Source organism: Epinephelus lanceolatus, chromosome 9 (genome assembly GCF_041903045.1).
Source record: "Epinephelus lanceolatus isolate andai-2023 chromosome 9, ASM4190304v1, whole genome shotgun sequence".
Classification (NCBI taxonomy): Eukaryota; Metazoa; Chordata; class Actinopteri; order Perciformes; family Serranidae; genus Epinephelus; species Epinephelus lanceolatus.
In genome coordinates, this window is record NC_135742.1 from 33,252,264 (window position 1) to 33,275,067 (window position 22,804).

General features: G+C 41.3%; 1 protein-coding gene across 11 annotated transcripts in view; it reads right to left on the bottom strand.

The window, feature by feature from the left end:
* Positions 1 to 22,804, bottom strand: part of rimbp2b (RIMS binding protein 2b) — a 107,507-nt gene that overhangs the window by 62,671 nt on the left and 22,032 nt on the right. For 2 of the 11 annotated variants that reach the window (XM_078170864.1, XM_078170863.1), the window contains exon 1: positions 11,763 to 11,976. The exons of the other annotated variants lie outside the window; for them this stretch is intronic. In XM_078170864.1, the coding sequence (XP_078026990.1) occupies positions 11,763 to 11,810 (48 nt within the window). In that variant the 5' untranslated portion in view covers positions 11,811 to 11,976. Of the gene's footprint in view, positions 1 to 11,762; positions 11,977 to 22,804 lie in introns of those variants that run through there. 11 annotated transcript variants of the gene reach the window in all.

Here is a 22,804-nt window from a genome sequence, read left to right on the forward strand (position 1 = left end):
ACATGCTGTCCTATTTGTTCTGATCCAGTGTTATCCTGATGTCTCTGGTAATGCAAAATCACTGACCTATGAAATGCCAAGGTAGACTAAGATGGATAATTATGAGGTATATACAGTGATCCTTCAGATCCAAACTGGTGCAGCGTTCGGAAGAAATAGGACTGTTTTCAGCTGTGACAATTATGTCCATTAATTTCATCTACACCTGTAATTTATAGAATGATTGAGGAGTCACAGGAGCACAGGGACTCCCTTTTCCACCCACTGGATTAACGTCTGTGCTCTGTATCAGACAGCAATAACACCTCTGTGTTGATGCTGTTGTGATTTTGTGATTCATTGCATTAGTGCAGCAGACTTTGATATACAGTCTGCACTCACCAGCACAAGCTCTGACGGTGCATCCCCCTTTCTCTGCCTCAGTTAGATGCTCAATTCAACAAAATGTAATGATAAACTCTTGAAAAACACTAATTTTACAATAGCTGCTGCTAATTTAGCCATCTTCCTGCCCCGCACACTGAGAGCTCAGGCTGTTATACTGTAGGCGAAGGGGCTGTCACCAGCTGAGGTGGCCTGTCTCCCGCTTTGATCCTCAGCCAGCGCCACAGACATATGCTGCTCCATCCTGCAGGGAGGAGCTGTACTGGATGCAGGGAACAGCTCTCCATCGCCTTTCCATTCATTAACTACATTTCAACAGCTGGTGACCAATTAGTTTGCTCTCCAGATTGCAAAACCAATATAATGAGTACACCTTAACTTTTACATCCTTTGTCAAAGGGGAACAAACTTAATGTTGGCAAAATAGAGTTTGTGCAAAACTGCTGTAAACAGTCAGGAGCTTTCATGCCTGTTTTGACACTGGACTGTTTCCAATTAATTCAGGTGTAGAGTAAGCAGATCATTGTTTTTTTCTAACCTGAACCTTAGCACCAGGCTTAAACATCCTTCCCTACATCCAATCCTCAATTCCTGCCAATAGCTGCTGTCAGCCTGGCCCCACAGAAGTGTCCATTAATGGGTTTTTAATGCCAGAAAAAAAGAGGAAAATGGAGAGGTCTGCTGTGGAGGATCATCTGCTTGTACACGTGCGAGTTAGAAAGGCTGCCTGTCTGTGAATTGATTATTATGAGGTGTCAGACTTGGCTTTTGGCCTTGGCAAAACCAGACAGACTCTGATGTGAGGAGTTTTCACATTAGGGTATGGGTGAAGAGATCCTGTGTCCAGTAATGGGAGACAGGTGGTGCCCAGGAGGAGATAAAGAGTGAGGCTCTCACCCCACAGGAGTCTGGCACAATCGCAGCAGAAACAGACGCCTTTGCCTCCCATCTGGGGGACACTCTCTTACCATTACTGCCAATTTACAGGGCACTCAATTACTGGTCATTACCTGAGCGAGGCCTTGCTGCCTGCAGCATTCAAGTGCCAAATCATACAAGTGGTCGGACAGAAAAACCAAATAATGCCAGCAATGGAAACAGACAAATTCGATTCAGTTCTATTATTATCCCAATGTTTGCAATACAATCTGTAGGGAAGACTTTGGGAAACAAAACACGCAAAGAGGTAAATAAAAAAGACTAGGCAACAAATAGATGAGACAGAAACAAGCTTACATTTGTGCATGTGTGTGAGAGAGTGTGTGTGAGAGTGTGTCTGTGTGAGCCCCTGTTGTGCAAGTGTTTTAATTGTGACATCAAGGTCATTTCAGATAATTATCAATTAACTGAACAATGTAATAAATTTATACATACAGCGTATTTGTATTGTCTAAACCAGTGGTTCTCATCCAGGGGTCTGGGGACCACCAGTGGTCCTTGAGGGAGTTCCAGGTGGTCCTCCAGAATATGGGGAATAGTTTATTTTCACTATTTAATTCACTATAGAAGTGACTCCAATGTGAGTAAGAGTCGCAAGAGTGACTATTCTGATCATCAGTTTCACCTCCTCCACAGTTATCTGCTCAAATGTATTTGTTATTAATCATCTCTAACAGCCAAAATATTTTTAGATGCAGGTCCATGAAGCAAAATCTCATGAAATGGGGGTCCATGAACTAATTTGTATCAACTTAGGGATCTTCGACACAAACAAAGGGTGAGAACCACTAAAGACTTAAAGTCTACAGCCATGCTACTGGCTCTGTGAGGCTGTCCTTAATGCTAATGTTAGCCACATGCTAACAATGACAATGCCAACATGCTGATGATTTTCAGGTTTAATGTTTAATTGTTAATTTTGAATTGATTGTTGAGTAGTTTGTAAACACGCTTGCCAGCAAAACTGAAAGTAAGCGCTTATTAGATAAAAACAGATAAAGACAAAAAAGACAAAGTTTCTCCTTCATTTGCAGTTGAAAAAAGGTAATAAATCACAATATATATATCACAATATTTTTGTTATTGCAATACTCCTGCTTGTTATATAACATGTGAAATCACAACAATATTGTATAGTGACCAAAGTATCATAATACTGTATCAGGTATCTCTGGTGTTTTCCACCCCTACTATGAATGTAATTAGTTTTGCAGGTATGTGATCATAAAACAAAGTATGTGACAAATTGAAACTCTGACTTTAGTTGTTTTAATTCATCTTGAGGGAACATACATGTCTGTAGCAAATGTCACTGTAATCCATTCATTAACTGTTTAGACAGTTCACTCAAAACCATAAAGTTCAACATCATGGTGGCCCTTTTCCTAGAGAAAAAGCCAGAGGACTGCCAACGGCATTACAATTTATCGTCTGAGAACCATGAATGTCTGAACAAAATTTCATGGCAATCCATCAAATAGTTCAGATATTTCAGTCTGGACTAAAGCAGTGAACGGACCGACTAATAGACCCACACTGCCATTCATAAAACCAAAATCCTAACATGGATAAAAATGATGTGAGTATCAAAAGTAGGCTACCCTTTATAGTTTTTCAAGTATTTCAAGGAGTATATCAGAAAATCTACACACAAATTTCCACATGCACTCACACACACTATGGTCACACACACATAGTAGCTCAGAATAAATGAGGAGGCATCCCTGCTGAGGCTCAATTGAAAACAAATTACTTATTTTTACAGCAGAGAGCCCTGTAACTCCAGGGTAAATGAGGACTGCAAATCTCAAACTAATTTTGTTTCAGCCTGTGGCTCCCCAGAAGCCAGAATTCTGTAATCAGCAAGCCTTTGCTGGTAAACTAAATTTAGTAGGTATCGTGATCTCACAGATGCTCCAGACGAAATATCATGACAGGTGACATTTTTGTCAAATTGAATAGGAGTTAAGATTAATACGAAGCTGTGCACGAATAACAGCATAACAGAAAGTGAGTCAGGAGTGACAGAGTCCAGCATTAGCATATAAACAACAGCTTGGAGTAGATGGCTGCTGCTGCACAAGGCTTGATTGTCAATATGCTCGCTGGTCCTCATCCAGGGATCAGACAGGGCTGTCAGGACTTTGATTCCTGCACACAGAGGAGAGGATAAACAGCACAAAAACAACACTCCAACCTGTCAATCATTGGACTCTCCATTTCTATCACTATGGACTCCAATTTAAGTATTCAGCAGGACAAAAACCAACTCCAATTTAGCTTTTTGCTTTGGAAAAATTCTGAAGGTTCCAAAACAGACCGGAGGACAGGAGACAGTGAGAGGCTAGACTAATGTCTTACTGCCGCAATAACAGTCACAACAGGCTTCTCTGTTTTCCAGGATCTAATTCATTGCACTCCACTGAATTTTTGTAAGCAGTGAGGTTAATTACAGAGGTTATGATTCCTTTCTGCATTCAACAAACAGCAGAAGTAAAAAAAAATACATCCAAGTCGATTAGGGCTGCTACGATTAGTCGACTATTAAAATAATCGGTGACTATTTTAGTAGTTGACTAATTGGTTTGAGTCATTTTTCATAGTAAAGTACTATAAAAGTATCCCAAAATACTCTTATTGCAGCTTCTTAAGTTCAGATATTGGCAGCTTTACACATTCTCCCGTGACAGTGAACTAAAACCCTTCGGCGTGATTACGAAACAAGACATTAGATGACGTAATTTTGGGGTTTGGGCAAGACAGACCGACATTTTTCAACATTTTAACACATTTTTCGATGAAATGATTAGTCGACTAATCGAAGAAATAATCGACAGATTAGTCGACAATGAAAATAATCGTTAGTGGCAGCCCTAAAGTCGATTTAGATCTGTATGGAATGCCAACATAATTTCATGCTTCCTGCCACAAAAGGTGACAACGTATACCTAGAGACCGCCAGACAGAATGGACCTGACTGAGCAGGGTTACAGTAAATATATATATATACATGTGTGTGTGTACAAGTGTGTGTGGTTCTCAGAAAGAAAACTACTGTAGTGCCATTCATTTCTGCAGCCTCCACTCAGCAGGGGCTGGGTGATGTTGGTTTGGAGGAAACAGAGCCAACATTAGCACTGAATCAAGCACTTCATGCTCACTGGAACTCACTACAAATTACTTTAATAAGCTCTCATACAGTAACATGTTTTAAAAGTCTTAACAGAACACGCATGTCCAGGTTGTGACAGATATTATATCATCCTTTTGCATAGCTGCTAGAACACAGTGACAAAAAAACACAATGTATACTGTTCGATGGTCACTTCTATCAAAGCACAGTTCCGTACAAGCATTGCAAAATTAGCCATATTCTACTCTTTTTGTATGATCCTCCACTAAAAACACTTGACAGGACTGTTCACCCCGGTTACTCAAGATAATCCAAGGACCTTGTTGTGAGCAGTTTCATGTAACAACTATATTCTTTCTACTAAACTATGCCCACCAACTGAATCACTATGCAGAAGGAAGTGTGCATCTACTCATGGACCTCTGTTTGTGACAGCCCAAGACGTGAACATCAATGGCGTCCTCCTCTGCGGAACTGTAAAGTTAGCTAGCTCTGTGGTGCTACGTGGGCTAGTAGTAGATGCACGCTTCCTTCTGCATGGTGATACAGTTTGGGGGTTCTGGTAGAAAGAATATAGTTCCTACATGAAACCGCTCACAACAAGGTCTGTGGATTATCTTGAGTAACCAGGTCTGGAAATAGACATTGCTGCTGACATTTTCAAATGTATTTTTGGCGCTTAAAGCACCACAAGCCGAGTGCCATCTAGTTCCAATATATTAGAGAGAAGGCAGACATCTCTACGGACGATATCTCCAGCACTCTGCAACACACACCAAAACAATCACGATTGATAAACAGCTCTACAGATAAGAAGAAAAATATGTGTTTTTGATTTTGGGGTGAACTGTCCCTTTTAGTAAATGTCGCACTGCTCTCAGCAGTTACCATGGCATTTGTGCTGGCAAAGCAATAGTTTGGATTTGAGACTAAAGAGAAGCTGTTTTGCAAAAGGTTGTTACATCTACGTACAAGTTGATGCAGAACTTAACTGTGCTGAGATCTTCATTTCTCCACATGGAAAACAATGCCAAATCAGAAGTGTTTCTGTGCGGTCTTAACTGGCTCAGACTCCACTGCTGTCGATTGTTTTATCATACAGAATGTCTCCATGTTTTCAAAGCATTTTTCCTGCTATGAAAATAAAGCGACAGAAGTGTGTGTGTGTGTGTGTGTGTGTGTGTGTGTGTGCGTGTGTGTGAAAGAGAGCGTGAAAGGGTCGACATTACTTCTCTGATATCCCAGCTCATTCAATTAAAACTCTGAACTACTTCAAATATCTGTCTGAGGCTCATTTACCACATTAATAGAGTCTCGGCTAAATGTTGATGTCTGAGGTTCACCTAATGTGAGATGTCAAGGCAGACATACTCTCAGCACACTGAGAGGACTTGAATAGAACATAATGTGCTTTTAATTCGCAGAACATAATTTGCCTGTAATTTCTCTCTTCGAATCCCATGGTGATTATGATGTGTGTTGCTTAGGCTGCAGAAAATTGCACAACACCGTTTAGTATTTACGACACTCACTAAACTACAACTCTTACAACTCACAAGAAAAGTTCAACATCTTGGGGAATACAAGTACTTGCTTTCTTGCCCACAGAGAAAATGAAAACCAATATCATATCTGTCCATTAACTATGAAGCTACAATGTATTCATTAGTGCACACAGGTGCTTGTACAGCAGTTGTAGTAGTTTTTATGCCTCCGCACTGGTGATAGCTGTAGCTAGAGGCATGTTTTCGGGTTGTCCGTCCGTCTGTCCATACGTACATTCTGAACACCTCGAGGGAATTTGTTCAAATGTCTCACAAACATCTGCTTTATCAACAATGAACAGATTAATTTTTGGTGATCAAAGGTCACAGTGACCTTGCATCTGTCTCACTCTCAAGAAGGCCTTCAGGGAATTTCTCTAAATTTGGCACAAACGTCCACCTTGACTCAAGAATTAACTGATTATGATTTGGCGTCCAAAGGTCAAAGGTCAAGGTCACTGTGACCTCACAAAAAATGTATTTAGCCATCACTCAAGAATTCATATGCTATTTATTTCAAAATGTCACACAAATGTCTAAAAGAATAAGTAAAGTGATGACATTCTATATCAAAAGAACAAGGGTCAGCTTCACTGTGACACACACACACACACACACACACACACACACAGTTATGATGTTCTGCAAAAACATGTCTCTGGCCATTATTCAATGTCATAACTCAGTGGGAGAGACCAGAGAGAGAGATGGATACTGAATTGGTGACACTAATCTTGGGTGCCCATCTTGAAACTGTGGTGATTGTACAGATCGTCTGTGCTGCCACATTAAAGTAAGTGGTTAAAGTAAGCATCCGTGTTTTAGAATTTGTAGCTTCTTTGCAGCAACATTCATATTTGAAGGATTGTCAACTGTCATGGATATAAATAGATAAACAGATATGTGTGTAAACTGTAACTGCAACTTGTCTGGTTAGCAGAGGCAGATGATTGCAAGTTGGTCATTCTAGTTTTGTTTTTGTTCCTGCAAACTAAAACCCTAACCAGCAGTGAAGCTTAGCTACGCATTTAAAACTGTAGCTAAAATATCAATGATGTTATTTTAACATCACTGAAACAAGAATTTAACATTCTGAAAGTAAGAATTCTTCACAATACGTACCTTTGATACAGTGTCGTAATGCTAATACGTCTTTGTTTTCTCTTTTGAATGCAGAACTTTTACTTGTAATGGAGTACAATTACACTGTTACTGCTCCTTTAACAGTTAAATACTCCTTCTACCACTGTGTTTGCTTTTGCAGTATTCCCACAGTATAATCTACACCAACACACCAGCCTTACATGTAAATGTACTTAGAGTATGTGCACAGAGAACAAAAGTAGCGAGCTACTGAGAATACACTAATGTGTTAGTGGGATTTTTACCTTAGGTCCGACTGAATCCTACCATTCATAAGTATGATTGGCTATTTGCCTCCCGCCAGAGCTCCAACCGCAGATCGGCAGCAACGGCAAAGCCGGATCTGGGTCTGTCAACGACAGGTTGCGCTGCCGTCTGGTAGAAGCGTCAGTATTAAACTGAGACTGTTTCATAACCTGTTAAAATCTCCTTGTAGTCACATTTAATAGCAGCTCACTTCCATGTTTTGGTACAGCTGGTGTTTACACCTGAAATGTACTGTACCAGAGTACACACGTATGATACTCGAGACCACCTTTTTAAGCGGACTCAGGCATGGATCGGCGTACTGCACCTGGGTACGGTACACAGTGTTCATACTAATCAAATGAACTGGACACTGGGGCCAAGCATGAAAAACATCTCCTCTGTTCACATGGCTAACAGGAAAATCATCACACGCAGACATACAATGAAACCTGCCTGGGTAACAATGGATTTAAACTAAATTATGTTTTTCACGAGAATATGATAATGATCCTCATGTTACACTTTATCATTATCAGTAGATGGCATTTTAGGAATTTAAGGAGCACTGTGAGTATTACAGACTATGTCCATTCAGAGGTCCAATGCTTCTGAAAATACAACCCTCTATTTTGCATTAAGATGAGGCAGAGCACACAGGAAGCCCACTGACAACAAAGGACAGATCATCCTCTCTTCTTCCGCTGGCCCCCACTGACCTGCCTTCACACTCCAGTACACCAAGAGAGAGCCACGCTGCATGCCAGCGGCAATCCACAGCTTTTACTGTCTCCCAAAAACATAGACGGCTGTAATTTGGTATACAAACGAATCAGTGCACCATGCATTCTCCTTCACCTTAAAAACTTTGAACTAAGAAAGGAACAAAGTGGAGGGGGTCAGGGTAAAACAGACAGACAGAGAAAGAGATGAAAACAGGGGAGAGAGGGAAAATGAGAAGGAGAGTTATTGGTAGCTGGCTGCCATTCTGGCCCGGTGGCCCCACGGCTGATGCACAGGGTTGCGTAATGGGTCTGCATGCAGTGTGAAGCGCGGCAAACAGGGCTTCAGCACATGTAGCTGAAGAGACCACTCAAGCCTTCTGGGGAAGGGAAGTTATTTCAGAGAGCACATACATACACAGGATGAGACAGCCGTGTTTTGACACAGTGCGCTTAAAATAGCACATTCTTAATAGAAAAAACAGAGTGCCAGTCAAATCAGGATTGGCACGAGAGGGGAGAGATAAAACATTTCTTCCAAAGACAGTCCTGAGAGCTGAACTCTGGGGCATGGTAAATAAGTGGCGAGCGACCCATTGCAGGGCAAACCACTCCAAATCTGAAACAGCTCACATCTCACTGAGACTGTGATCCCACCTGACACGCGTGCATCGCGCAGGGCCACACAGCCGTAACCGCATACAATGAATGAACCAAAGCAATTAAGAATCAGCTTGAGCAAGTTAGCAGATCTGTTATGCAATTCTCCGCCTGTAGGGCTGTGTGTTAGGAAATGGCGGCAGACAGGCCTGTTGTGTTTTCTGCTGCACATACATGGCCATTAATCACGCTCGGTCTCTTTGCTCTTTTTCTATTTCCAGAGAAGCAGAAGCCTCAGGGCAGCGGACCTACGGCACTGCAGCACGTGCAGGCTGGACTTCAGCATCACTGCAAATGTCACACAATGTTAGCTTGTTCACTGGAGGGCAGACTACGGTGAGAGGATCACGAGGACAATCTATAAATGGCACCTTTGCACCGAACTCTTTATAGATGTTATGTTTGCTAATGCTTTGATCTGACACTCAGCTCCCTCTGCTAAAATAATGACCTCAAACTTGGGCCTTTTGTGATTTCTCCCTGTTTAAAGGTATCAAATGCATCTGATGAATGTAAATGCACTCCTGAAGCGCCTCGGTTGCAGACAGGAGAATCGGTTGCCCGTATAAATGCAAAATACACTGAGGGTTTAGCAGTGCAAAAACACCAGCTGCATTTTCACCCTGTAGGGAACCGCAGGGAATACTGATGAGCACAGGTATTTCTGTAAACAGACATACAGAGCAGGTAGATCAGGACACATGAACAGGTATTGTGTGTGTTAGAGCCACATAAAAGAACACACCCCTTTCTTCTCTCTCTCTCTCTCTCTCTCTCTCTCTCTCTCTCTCTCTCTCTCGGGTGCATGAAAGGAGATTTCTGCAGGGTGTGTTGGAGTGTGAGTCATCATCAGCGCAGAGAGAGAAAGAGGGGAGAGGCATTCTTTAAGTCGAAGGCAGTGCTTATGGCAGCAATGCAGCAAGGAAATACCAAACTCCCTGCCTCTTTAATGGGGTTAAAATCCACCACAAATATCCAACAGCTGCAGGTAAAGGACTCCCAGCTGGTAAATGTATGCTCTCTCATTGTTATGCAACAAGAGGTCAGCACAGCAGCTCCAGTGCAGCCTACTGAGTGATCAGAGCATCAGACACTGTTGGGTTCAGCCAAAGCCTAAGCTTAATGTTTGAATAATGAGTGACTTTCCATTGTGATCATGTTACAGTAATGAAGACAGGCCTACACACACCACTGTAGCACCAGTGTAAAATATTCTCCAGGACAAATTCAGTAAATTACATCTTATAAGTGATTTTTACAGCTAAAACAATCCACTGGTTGACTGATTAGTTGATTAACAGAAAATAATCAGCAACATCTCCAATAAAAGGATTTGCTGTTTTTTTCAGTTTACATCTCTTTGGGTTGCAGCAGAATACCGGTGTCAAGGTATACCATAGTATGAAAAAGAGTGGTTATCATACCGTGAACATTTGCTTACCTATGGTATCAGGGAAAAAAATAAACCAAACAGAGAATCTCACCTTTATTTTATCTAATTTGAAAAGGGAGACTTTTTAAGACAGCCATTAAAAAAATTGTAATAATCGTAATTAAAGCGTAAACCAAAATAAACCCTTCTGTTTCATTCCTTTAAGGGTTACTGTAATTGATAATGGTAAAAATAATAATCGCGTAATACCATATACCGTGATGCCATGATATTTGTTAGTTATCATATCTTGAAAATCTCAACCCTAATATCATTCCAATGGCCAAAATACATGGGGTACGGACGTGTGCGGCATGTTCGCTATAGCATGCTCACAGCAGAGCATGTCCATTACGATCAACTGAAGCGCTTGTGCTGCTACACTGAACACAAAAGCAGTGTATGCCCTTATGGGAATTGCACTGCTCTAAAATAAATAGCTTATTCTAGCAGAGAAAATGTGACAGAGGCAAACCTTTAGGGTGTTTTGACATTTCACATAAAAATAAATCAATTAAAATGATCCAGATTAATTAATTCAGCAACAGTTAATATAGGTTACAATTTAAACCCTGTATAACTTACAGCATTATGCACAGTGAAGCTGGCAGCAACCACACACTATAAAGGAGGAGTCTTTGTGTAGCAGGTAAAAAACCCTGCTCTGCCTGTGTAATAAGTCTCATCTGTGAGATACATACTTAAGCTAACTGAACATTTTCATATATTGGACTGTTGGTCAGACAATGTAACACATTTGTAGACAGGAATATGTAATGGACATTTTTAATATTTTTTTGACATTTTATAAACTAAAAGTTTTAGAAATTTATCAAAAAAATGAATTGGTAAGAAAAATAATGTATACTTGCATTTGCAGCTCATTTGCAGAAAATGCGCACAAAATAAAAAGATTGTGCTTTTGGCTGTTATGTTCTAAACAAATCCAGTGTCCACTGGAAGAACCTGCCTCTTTGGGCCTTGTTTCATAAAGAAGTAATGATGCTTGTTGCTACAAATTTCCAGAGGTGTTCAGAAATTTCCAGGAGGACTGCACTAGAACGAGGTGGAGCTATCTCACACTACAGGCAGAAATGCTTTAGGACTTTATGTAAAAATGAAGACTGAATATCAGACTAAATGATTGTTAGAGTCAACATTTTCCACAGTAAGCAATTCACACGAAAATGACCTAATTGCCAGAACTGAATTTGAAAAAAGAAACTGGATTGTTGTCAATGACACATTAAATTCTACAAGGAATTATTATTTCTGTGCAAAAGAGAGTCTTTTTAACTGTGACAGCAGTAGATTCCAGCAGGGTTTTTTTTGTGCGAATTTAATGAAAAAGAAACTGCTTCGAAAGAAAAAAGAAAAAGAAAAACAGGTCAGAGGAGTGTCTGACACTGACAGAGACTGGCTACTTGTCCCATTGTGAAAACATCAAACAGACACAATTCAATCCACTTGCCTGAACTTTCACTATACCGTCGGAATTTTCTCACCTACACTGTACAAAGGTTACGTTTCCCAGAGCGCTCTCACTGGCCTGGCCTTACCTTCTCCCACACAGAGACGGTGCAAGCCTTAAAGACAAGTTCCCTCATATCCAGACGAGCAGTAAGGTAACAAATGGTAGCTTTCTGTGCCCTTTGGTCTCAGAGCCTGTCCGAACTGTAGTGAGGATGGTGAAATACACGGACCTCACTTCACAGAATTCAGAAACAGCAGTATAAGTCAGCAACCTGATCCTGAAGTTCAGCTGCCAGCCCCAGGTCCATGTTGCAATCCAAGCCTACTGATTAAATTACTGCATGCTGCAATAGCTCCAGTCACCCAATAATACACCATCACAGACTCTAAATGATAAGCTGTGTGTCTGACATAGTAAATTAATATGATCTTAAGGTCAGCATAATAACTACATGTGGTAAAGGATAGCCTCTTTATTCAGCAGAGGAAAAACAGCTTCTCTTGTCAGTGTAAACAGGTATTTTTTGACTCCCAGCCATTTTCTGGTCTTCCTCTTACTTTCTAACAGAGTGCAAGTTAAATATTCAGTCCCCAGTAAGTGGCTCAGTGCCTTATTTTGCTCTGTGAGACCTCTGTCAGACTACACTCCAAGTTTGCAGAGAACATTTAGATGCAGCTCTGGGAGTGGAAGACTGGCTTCTTGTCATCTTTTTGGGATTCCCATAAAATATACAAAATATGGTGGGTGTTTATTCACTCTGGTTTTTCTCTAATCAGCACATTCACAGGACTTTCCTGAGCTGGCTCTCGTTTCACTGGAAAGCTGTGATACCTAAAACATCAACTGAGAAAAAACAACAGAGAAAAAAGAGCGAAAAGGAAAGGGAGAGCGATGCAATCTAAGCAAATGACCCAGAAAACAATCTTTTTCTGGTGAACTCATTGGACGAAAAGTCATGTCAGCAGTGTGAGTCAGCCCAAGTCGGCCTGTCAGGACCACTTGCCCCTCACACTCATCCCAAAGCACCTACTAAGAACAAAACCTCACAGAGGACAGCATCTCAAATGCAGCGAGAGGCAGGAGTCTGAACTTAACAGTCAACAACAAGCTCACAGGAAAAAAAAAAACGCCTAACCACTGAACAAAACGCTCTGATAAACAAGCATTCCCAACTGAGACAAAGAAGCAATTCGAGGAAGCAAGAGAGGGTTATAGAGGGATACAATAACAACACTCCAGACACAGACACAGCTCATTGCAACTCTTCTGACACTGTGAGTGGCCGGCTTATCAGTCAGCTCCTCTGTCTGTATGAGAAACCCTGGCAGCCATCATTGGCCTTTAATTCCACCCAGGCACCAATCTAATTAAGGGGCACTAGACTGAGCACAATCACCTACCTCTTGATGATTTACAATTACACAAAGATTTCAAAATAAAGCCAGTAACGTATTCCACAAATGTGCATATTTATGAAAGAAAGGACAAAAAATAAAAACGTCCAGTATTAGGAGCACTGAGCACAAAACAAATGCCGCTGAGTGCACTGTGTGGAGTTACAACTATAATCTAAACCTCAGTATATTACACCAAAACTAGGTGGATAGATAGGGGCATTCTGGTGGCCGAGTGATTAAGGCATGTAACCACAACATCCATGCTTTGATTCTGGTTGGTGATTCTTGCTATAAATCATACCTCTCTCTCTCCCAATATCCACAGTCAATTGTCTAATAATGGCAAGAAATGCCAAAGAATTGGTTTAGCCCCAGCCACCAGCCACATGCTGGTAAAGAAGGCAAGTGGCTTCAATCACCAGCCAAAAAAACAAAGGTAATCTATTGAGTGGCTGATGGACAAAAATGTAAATATCCTGCTCTGGGTAAAGTGGATTCACAGCTCATACAGCAAAGATTGGAATAGTGGGGCCATTTTGCTACCGCTGTTGCCAAATAGCTGGGCTCAGTCTGTGGAAATATTGGTCTTAAAACATGGGCAGAGAATAAAACACCTGTGAGATCTTTTGAAGATGCAAATTACTGCCACATGACAAGTGGGAGAAAAGGGCTGTATTTGTATTTTCACCCCTAAGATTTGAAATGAGAGGATGAGCCTATGTTACTGGGTCACGGAGCAACACACACAGAGCACTGAGGTCACAAATGGGGCTATGTGAGGCTGTACGTAAACACAGCAGTGCTTTAAACATCAACATGCTAACATGCTATTAATGACAATGCTAATATGTTGATGTTTTATAGATGTAATGTAGCAAAATGTATTTGCTGTGTAAAATATAGCAGAGTAATGGCGTCCGGAGCAGTCATGCTCCCTCTGTGTGTGTTGTAATCCGAGCTTCTCTGTCTGTTGTTGTAGTAGACAGTCTGGCCACAAGTGAATATTCGTGCATGTGAGTCCCTGTGTGTGTATCCCACTGGCTAGGTAATTGCCACTGCTCTGCACTGCACAGTTACCACTGATAACGCTGTCCCAACCCGCAGTGGCGTAACGGCATTGTCGTGAGAGCACTGTTCCCACTGTTAGCACGGTTAGCTGATAGCATATATGTATAACAATAACTACACATCGGGCCCCAAGATGATGCCTATTCAGTCCAATGGCATACCTTACCTGGCCTATACACTAAATAAAGTTTCTAGCTTCCGCATTAATTTCAAAGGTCTGCGGCCTACTGAATACACTCTATATTGTTTCTCCCACTGGTTTAAATTTTTAAGATGGTCTTTATCTGCACGAGGAAAGTTTTACAAATATAAAACCTCCATGTATCAAAAATACATAATAGAAAGAGTCACAATTGACCTTGTTTGCAGTTCAAGGTGTCCTGTCAACAGTTTTACAGACATGTTTTCTACAGTGGTAGTCTATGGGAAAAATGCATTTTGGGCCGCAGGAAATTTTTTTCTCTGCAATTCTGCGAGTGGCCACTGGGAAAAATTTAAAGCACATGGTGAGAGCTTCCATGTTGAGAGCTGAATCACAGATCTGAATGCCACACACAGCTCCTTTAATTCACATTAAACATAGGGTACAGCTGAGGCTCGCGGGAATGTCAGCCAAAATGCTTAATGCCAACGGAAAAACCCTGAATGGATGGATAAACAGCTCTCTGGGTTAAAGGTTTAGGTGTGAATTGTGCCTTTAAACTACTCTTTTACTTGACAGTGCAGCTCGGGGACTTCAATGACAGGCATTGTAATTAGCCACCACATAATGGGAATGACCTTATTAAGCTGCTGCTGGGTCACAAGCAGATTTAGGTTACCAAAATACATGAGCTACCAATTATTCTTTATTATCAGGTACTATCTGTTCATACTTTTTTTTTCTTTATCTTAACTGGCCCATGAGTCCACAAACACACATGGATGCACAAAGCCAGATCTTTCTTTAGAAGAGCGAGTATCAATATTTATGCACAGGCTGAGTCCATAAATACCATCAGCCAGTTCAAAAATCAATGCACGCCTGCTACATATTTTAATCTGCCTATGAAGGTCACATTACTTCAGCAACGCCTGAGAGAGTGAGGCGCACACACACACACACACACTCCACTAATTCAGCCAGCAGCTTTTACATTCACGCCACCCTGACCCTGCCCCAGTTCAACTAATGTCACTGAAACACATACTGTATGAAAGAGTGTAAAAACACAGAGAGCTCATCAGACATAAATGGATTATAAACGCCATCACACAGGAGACGCTCTAGCTGCGTCTGAGAAGGCTGTGTTTTCAAGGTTTAGCCCTGTGTAACTCATGTACATTATAGATGAGGCAGAGGAGAAGGGGAGTGTTCAGTGGAGCACTATCAGTTACCAGAAGGCCAATCTAAATCTCCCCCGTCATGACTAAACTCTATTTCAGAGGCACGGGGGTGACACAGCAACAAGCTCAGCCTTCCCTGCAGGCAGCTGTAAACTTAGGCACAACTCTCCGGCCTCCATGGAGCTGCACTGAAAGATGGGGGGGGGGAAAAAAAAAAAATCGGTGTTCTCATTTCTAAAACTGAGGGACTGCCAAAGTGATTCCTGCCATCACATGAATTTGTCACTTTGCTAACAGGGCTTATGAAAGTTAGATGAACATTTTACGATCTTGTTAAAACCGGTTACATTATTAAAAGGGCACATTCATCCTACGAGACGAGAAAGAGAGCCTGTAGCAGATTGAAATTTTAATAAGCTCAATGCAGTGGCTAGAGATTGAGAAACTTGGCAGAGATTTAGCTTTGAAATCCTCAATATGGGCATGAGATGATTTAGCCTCATTGTATCATGAATGCACTCAGGCGGGTCAAAAGACAGGGGATTCTGCAAACCTGTGATAAACCCATTAACCAGCTTAACTTCACACACTTCCCCAGCATTTTAATCTGTGATATGAAGCAATGTTTCGACTGCTATTTTTAATGTAGTCCCTGTTAGCTCAGCGTGATAAGATACTATCAGGACTACATATATATATATCTTTTACAGGTTTTATTTAACATTACTGTATCGCTGTGTCGTTATCTCACCACGCATGTTGGTGATTTTTTTTTTCCTACATGGGAGCACACCACTGCTGAATGAATCCAGACAGAGCAGTGTGATGCTGCAGCCCATGGCCATCATGACAGGCCAGACTGTAGATGAAGGTGGCTGGTGTCAGCGGGCTCGGAAACACCTGACCCTGGAGGAGACCGGAAAGGACTCTCTCCCTCTCTCTGCTATCTCTGATAAGGCTGTGATACACGGTATCTCAGCATCATAAGTGTACTGTTATCTGGTAAGGTAAAGGCCCTACCACTGACTACATACAGAGCTGTGTGTACGTGCGCTTGTGTGTGTTTGCCCTTGTCCCTGTGTGCATGCTGGCACCAGACACCCTGTGCGTTAAATCCTGCCGTACATTCCTCCAGCTCCTTGCAGACCTGTTACAGCAGACAGGCAATGGGCCTCGTTCCAATAGCAACACAGCCTTACAGTTTACATTCGTGGCTCGTATCTCAGTCAGAAAATAAGACAGGAGTGAGAATCATGTTTACAGCTAATGAATGATAACACATTTTTTCTGTGCACTGATCAGTGGTAAATTATTGAAATTATTTTAAAGCCATTTCTGAAATAAAATACACTGAACGGCGGTTAACAGCAAATTTATATAATTTTGCTATTAAATATCACAGCAAATGGAACTGGGCATTTCCTTGGAGCGCTGGAACATAAAGCTATAATTGTTTCAGATTTATAAAGGAAGTTGACAAGACCTACACCATAAATTAGAAATTGTCTGGATTGTCTGCTTCACTTTTTGGATTCACCTGTTTCCACTGTCTTTTGTACCCCTCATATGTATGTAATGTATCCTTTAAGTTCAGCTGAGAAAATATACAACATAACATACAGTATTTTGACTATTTACGTACCTATATTAATTAAATAATAAAACAAAATTCATAATACATAATTGCCTTTTTATTTTACATTTGAAGATTCTATTGAGGTTTTTCAATGAAGCTTTGAATGACTGTTATTATATTTTATGACACTATCAACCCCCCTCCAAAAGAAAACAAAAAATCCTCAAACATCCTCCTAACCTGCTTACCAGAGGTTGACCCATGGCATCGCAGTGTTTGAGCCTGTGCCGGTAAGTCTGGTTACTAGTATGTCGTCCTTTGTGTAATGCTACAAGTCTACTATCCATTATTGTGGGGAAGCCTTGCCCTGATTTACAAGGTTTAAATAGAATGAACAGACATGCCCAAAAAAAAAGCTCCATTGCATGAATGCTGGTTTCATGGGGGGGGGGGGGTAAAAACTGTCAGCTCATCACACTCCCTCTCCATCTTCAGTCAACTTGAACTAGGTGGAGTGGGCACATTCAAAGGTCTGGACCTAGTGAAGGTAAAAATAACACCTGCACAACTTCAGTCACGTTTTATCCTGCACTGCCCAAGAAATCTGGTGAAGACTGGCAGAGAGTTTGCGGAATGTCTGAATACTGAACTTAAACCACGTACACCTCAGTGTTTTTATAAATAACCACTGCAGATGTAGCAAGAATAGATGTGACAGAAACATGGCAAAGTGGGAAAAACACACAAAAATATGCTCCAATCTTACTCTAGATTCTCACACATCCTGAACAACATTAGGTATTTGCCATCATTGTAGTTGAGACTTGTGGCTGCTACTACAGTCACAAACAAACATGCTGGTATCAAGGAGAAACCTGGGTGACCCCTGTGCGTCAGTCAGACAATGACTGATAACTAGTCAGTCCATCAGCGAAGCAGGAAGGGCTGCTGAGTGAATGTTGTGTAGCAAAAGCAGTGTGCAGTCCTGGGTCAGCCAGCAGCATCTGAGCGTTAATAAGGGGGGTAATTGAATTAGAGGATCAGTGAAGGCCTGTAGTGTGGGCGCCACACGGCTCTAATTTCATTACAAGTGATGTAAACATGAGGTTGGCCCCCAGCGCAGGGGCCTCCCACATCAATACATGCACAAACACATGCACAAGCACACAACGATACAATGCAAACATATATTACAGTACCACTAATTTACACCTGTTTGTGTCACTTAACATCCTTTCCCACCATGCAGAGATTTCAGCCTGTGTTTTAATAAGAGTTGTGAGGTTACACTAATGAAGTCATAACGGTGAATCAGGGGAAAAACAGCATTATGTGGCAGAAGAAAAACAGGGACACAGCATCAGCTATTCAGGTATTCATTAAATCTGATGCACCACAGTGGCTCAGTGGTTAGCACTGTCGTCTTGTAGCAGGAAGCAGATCGATTCTCAGCCCTGTCTGTGTCTTGTTTATGTTTTCTGACTATGAATAAATATGAATAATGATAAATCTGGCACTGACAGTTGTGTAGGAGAGAGTATATGAGACATTAAGTTGACACCAGGGACTATTTTTAGTTCTGTTTGTTCAAGAACATGATGCATACCCACAATCTATGATATCCATACCATGAAGTGACAGTGACTTTTCAGTCTGCGTGATGCATATTTATGATCAGCACTCCAGCGTGCCTTGGCCTGATGATTCACTTGACCATCAAATTGAGCACAGCCCAAGTAAGCCCGTAGGCTTGACTCTGAGCCTTCTTCCGGTGATGAATAGTTATGAGGGCAGAAGTTAACCGAGGAGAAACTGTTCACATCCCCTAATAAGTCTTGCCCCTTTGCCATCTCAGCTGCGACAATAAGGCACTCCCAGAGACAGATGGGTAACGGGTCACATCCTCTGCTTTTCGACATGCATGTGAGCCAATCGGAGCACAGGGAGAAAACCGACTGAAAGAGTGACAGAAATAGTCTTTTGCAAGGCACTAAGAGACCCGCACTGGCTAACTTTTCGCCAAAACATCACACATCCCATTAATTCATCGGGCAGTAAATCAGTAAATCTTCTTCACTTTAAGCAGCACATCTGTTCCCGCAACTCGCATCTATCAAATGCTCAATGCTGAGAAATGCTCAAACCTCCCTTCGACCGGTCTTTGACAGATGTGCCTGTTTTATTTTTTGACACCCTGAAGAGCCTGCCAATTTACCTCACAAGTTTACCCCTGCAGCAGAGCAGGAAAACATGGACAAGGGCAGACTTATCGGGTAGAGAAACATCCCACCTCCATGGCAATTCCTGTTTTTCATAAAGCAATACTATGCAACTTCTGAAAGAAGTAATAACACTTCTGCCTCTTGCAGATGAAATGTTGAATTCCTCAGCAATAAAACCACCTTTGCGAAATCCATTACATTCAGGGGTTTTGCTAATGCTGCTGCATGAACAGACGATACAGTCATTTTACTCATGTAATGACTGTTCTCTGTGTGTTCTCGTCCATACAGAGTTCCTACAGCTTAAGGAAAGTTAGATTTAACACTTTTTAAGACTTCTTTAATGCCACTTGGAATTAAGTGGAAGACCAGTAGTACAACCCCCCTGTTTTTCAGTGAAAAGTATAATGATCCACTTAAATATTGAAAAAAATAATACATTTTCTAGGCATCGCAGAGACGATGGTCAAAGCTGGGAAACTGGGAAATTTGTTGGCGGGTTTTCTTGGCGATTTTGTGTTTCACACTTTGCATGTGGGATTCCATTGCCTTATTCCCAATATGCTGAGTTTGAAAAACTTTTGCAAAAAATACACCAAGCCTCTTATGCACTGCCTTGTACCAGGGAATTCTTGATCAAAAAGCCAGTTTTCATTGAAATTGCATTTCCTCATGTCATCCAGAAAACAGTGACAGCAAGCTAGCAGACAGTCGATGAGCATCCTGGCCAGAAAGAAAATATGAGCATTGCTGGTTCCACTATCCTGATTTACATGGTCTTAATGCAAAAGGCATTTGGTAAATTATTTAATTTCAATAGACGTCACCAATTATTTTGAGATTTTACAGTGCAACGTCCAAGAAAAACAAGAGAATCCTAATTTCCATGTCTTAACATTTCTTGGACTTCTGACAGATTGATTTAAGACATTATAATACCAATTAATTATAAACTTTTGGATTAATGAAGTCAGTTCCCTTTAAGGATTTTCAAGGGTTTGCGGGAATCCTGTTATATCTTTGACTTTTGGCCACAGTGGCTGCCGTTAACATGATCCTGCGGTCTTGCAAATCTTGCTGCCTTGCAAGGTGAGATGATTTGGGCAGACATGGAGGAGGAGAGTGAAGTCCAAATTACAGAATACAATACAGAAACTGAAATTATTTTATTTAACCTTCCAGATTCAAAATAGCTTTACTGTTTTGATTCTTCCATTTTTAGCTCAATTGTGTTACGTAAGATTTTTTTTTGTGTGTGAAAGTTTCAAATAAAGAAGAAAATAATAAAAAGGTGGTGAAGCATATTATGGTTATTTAAAACCATTTCTGAATTAAATACTAAATGCTGTATAGTGATAATACTGTTACTTACTGTGATATAAAATTATATATACTGTGACAGAAGATTGTACAAAGGTAGTTGATTGGTTGAAATTTTCTGAGACAGTATTTTCTGTTGGTTTTGGATGCACTGATTTGATCAGATCAGCACATGAGCAGGGTAATGCTTCAAATATGAAGCACTATATGTTATCTGAATGTGACTAAATGGTAAGACTTTAATTATATTCCTGTGACTGCATTTTCCAAAACTGTTGATGCATAATTTATAGGCAGGAGAGTGACTGAAGACATAGAACTGCGTCTTTCTTCTGCCACTTCCCTTGATCTTGAAAACTCCTACAGTCACACACTAAAAAGTCCTATTAACAGAGGAAAATGTTATGTAAATGTCAACTTGTGCAGAATAACAACTATAACTCAGTATCTGTGAAATTCCTTCTTCAGCACAAATCTGCATGCCTAAAAGAGGACAAGCAACAAAGCCAAAACAAAAAAGGGTACAAAATCTCTAGGGCAAAGAAAAAACGTCACTTTTATCGAGACTGCTCACAGGAAAACACCCACGCTGCTTAAGGCGGGAAGATGCAACGGCTGCAGACAGCTGTGTACATGAGGAAGATACCTACGCCAGAGTGTGTCTGCGGTTTGTTGATTGCATCTCCATCATAAGATAACAGAGCTGCAGGCTAATGGAGCTTGCTGAAGAAGTGCCTCATGCTCTGTCAGTTTTTCATTACCACTTCACTCAGTCTTACGTAGGACCCCTCGCTATTGATAATTACTGATGCTACGCCGATCTTTCAGGATCCATAATCGGCTGTTTTTCCACTTCAGGGAACTAAAAACACCACCTCCAACCCACCCACCCACCCACCCCTCACCGATCCCCCTGTTCCTCCCAATCCATTTCTCTGTTGACTGAGCGGTGCAAAACACCAGCTTAATGACATGATAGGATGCACGTTGACTTCAAAAGCACTTGTTTCCCAGCAAGCACCACAGGTACGACGGAAGAGCTTTTGTGTGATCAGACCTTGTTCAAGGATGTCATAATCACTAGAAGATTTAGGATTGAATAAAGACAACAAGTTACACCATTAACTCCAGAATTCATATTAAACATCTTGTCTGCTAAGTGTCAAAAGCATATGAAGGGTTTGACAGATTAACAATTGTATCCACATTTCATTCTTTTTTAAAAATCTGTTATTCAAATTTGATTGCTTTGAAAATGCCACTGCACATGACTGGAATGGCAGGCAATCCTTTAAGAAATGTTGACAAGCTAATTATCGAGTAGCCCTGTCACAGGCAGGCGGAGAGGTTAAAAATAAAGTTCACACCACCCTCATTATGTAAACAATCACAGTCAGTGGTGCTACCCTCGCACCCCTATAGACTACAGCTGGCGGAATTTAATAAGAAGGCCACGCTGAGTGTGTGAGACGAGAAGGTTTGAGGGGTTGTGAAAGGCATGTGAGAATGTCGTGTGTTCCTGTGGATCTGCATCCAAACCAAAGGCAGGGAACATAAAAATAGAGACACAATACAGACAACACCTTTCTTACTGGCAGTAATGGTGACATGAGACGCCAACATGCATCTCTCCTCAGATCACTTGGAAATATCACTTATATTAACTGTTCATTAACACAGAAGAAAAAGCTGCTAATAACAAAGCTTCAGTTTATAGCTCAGCCAAAAGATGTCACCCATAACGTCACCCCCTGTGAAAACAACAGTCTGGTAAGTGTTGAGGAGACACAGGAGAGAAAGCCAGCAACCACACACACACTCACACACACATACACACGACTCATCCCCTCTGCGCAAGCACCACACTGAGGTCTAATCGATGCAGCTCATTCATATTGAACCACAGACGTCAGGGGAAGCCGGGGGAATTACAAGCAGCCTCTGCTGTGAGATCGCAGCCTAGAGGAAGCCTGAGGAAGATAAAGCCAGCTTCGCTCCAGAAACCTGCCGTTTACTGTCCACAGCATTTTCAACAACATGGCTACTGGGTCTCCTCGCTCCACAGGCAGTGACACTGAACAGGAACAACAGGACTTCACCCATATATACACATGTAGGTCATGTTTTGGGTATTTAAATGTTATCTCAGCTATGAGAAAATTAACCATCTAACCCCAGTAGATGGGTTCCTTCAGTGCTCAGTAGTAGCATCAACATA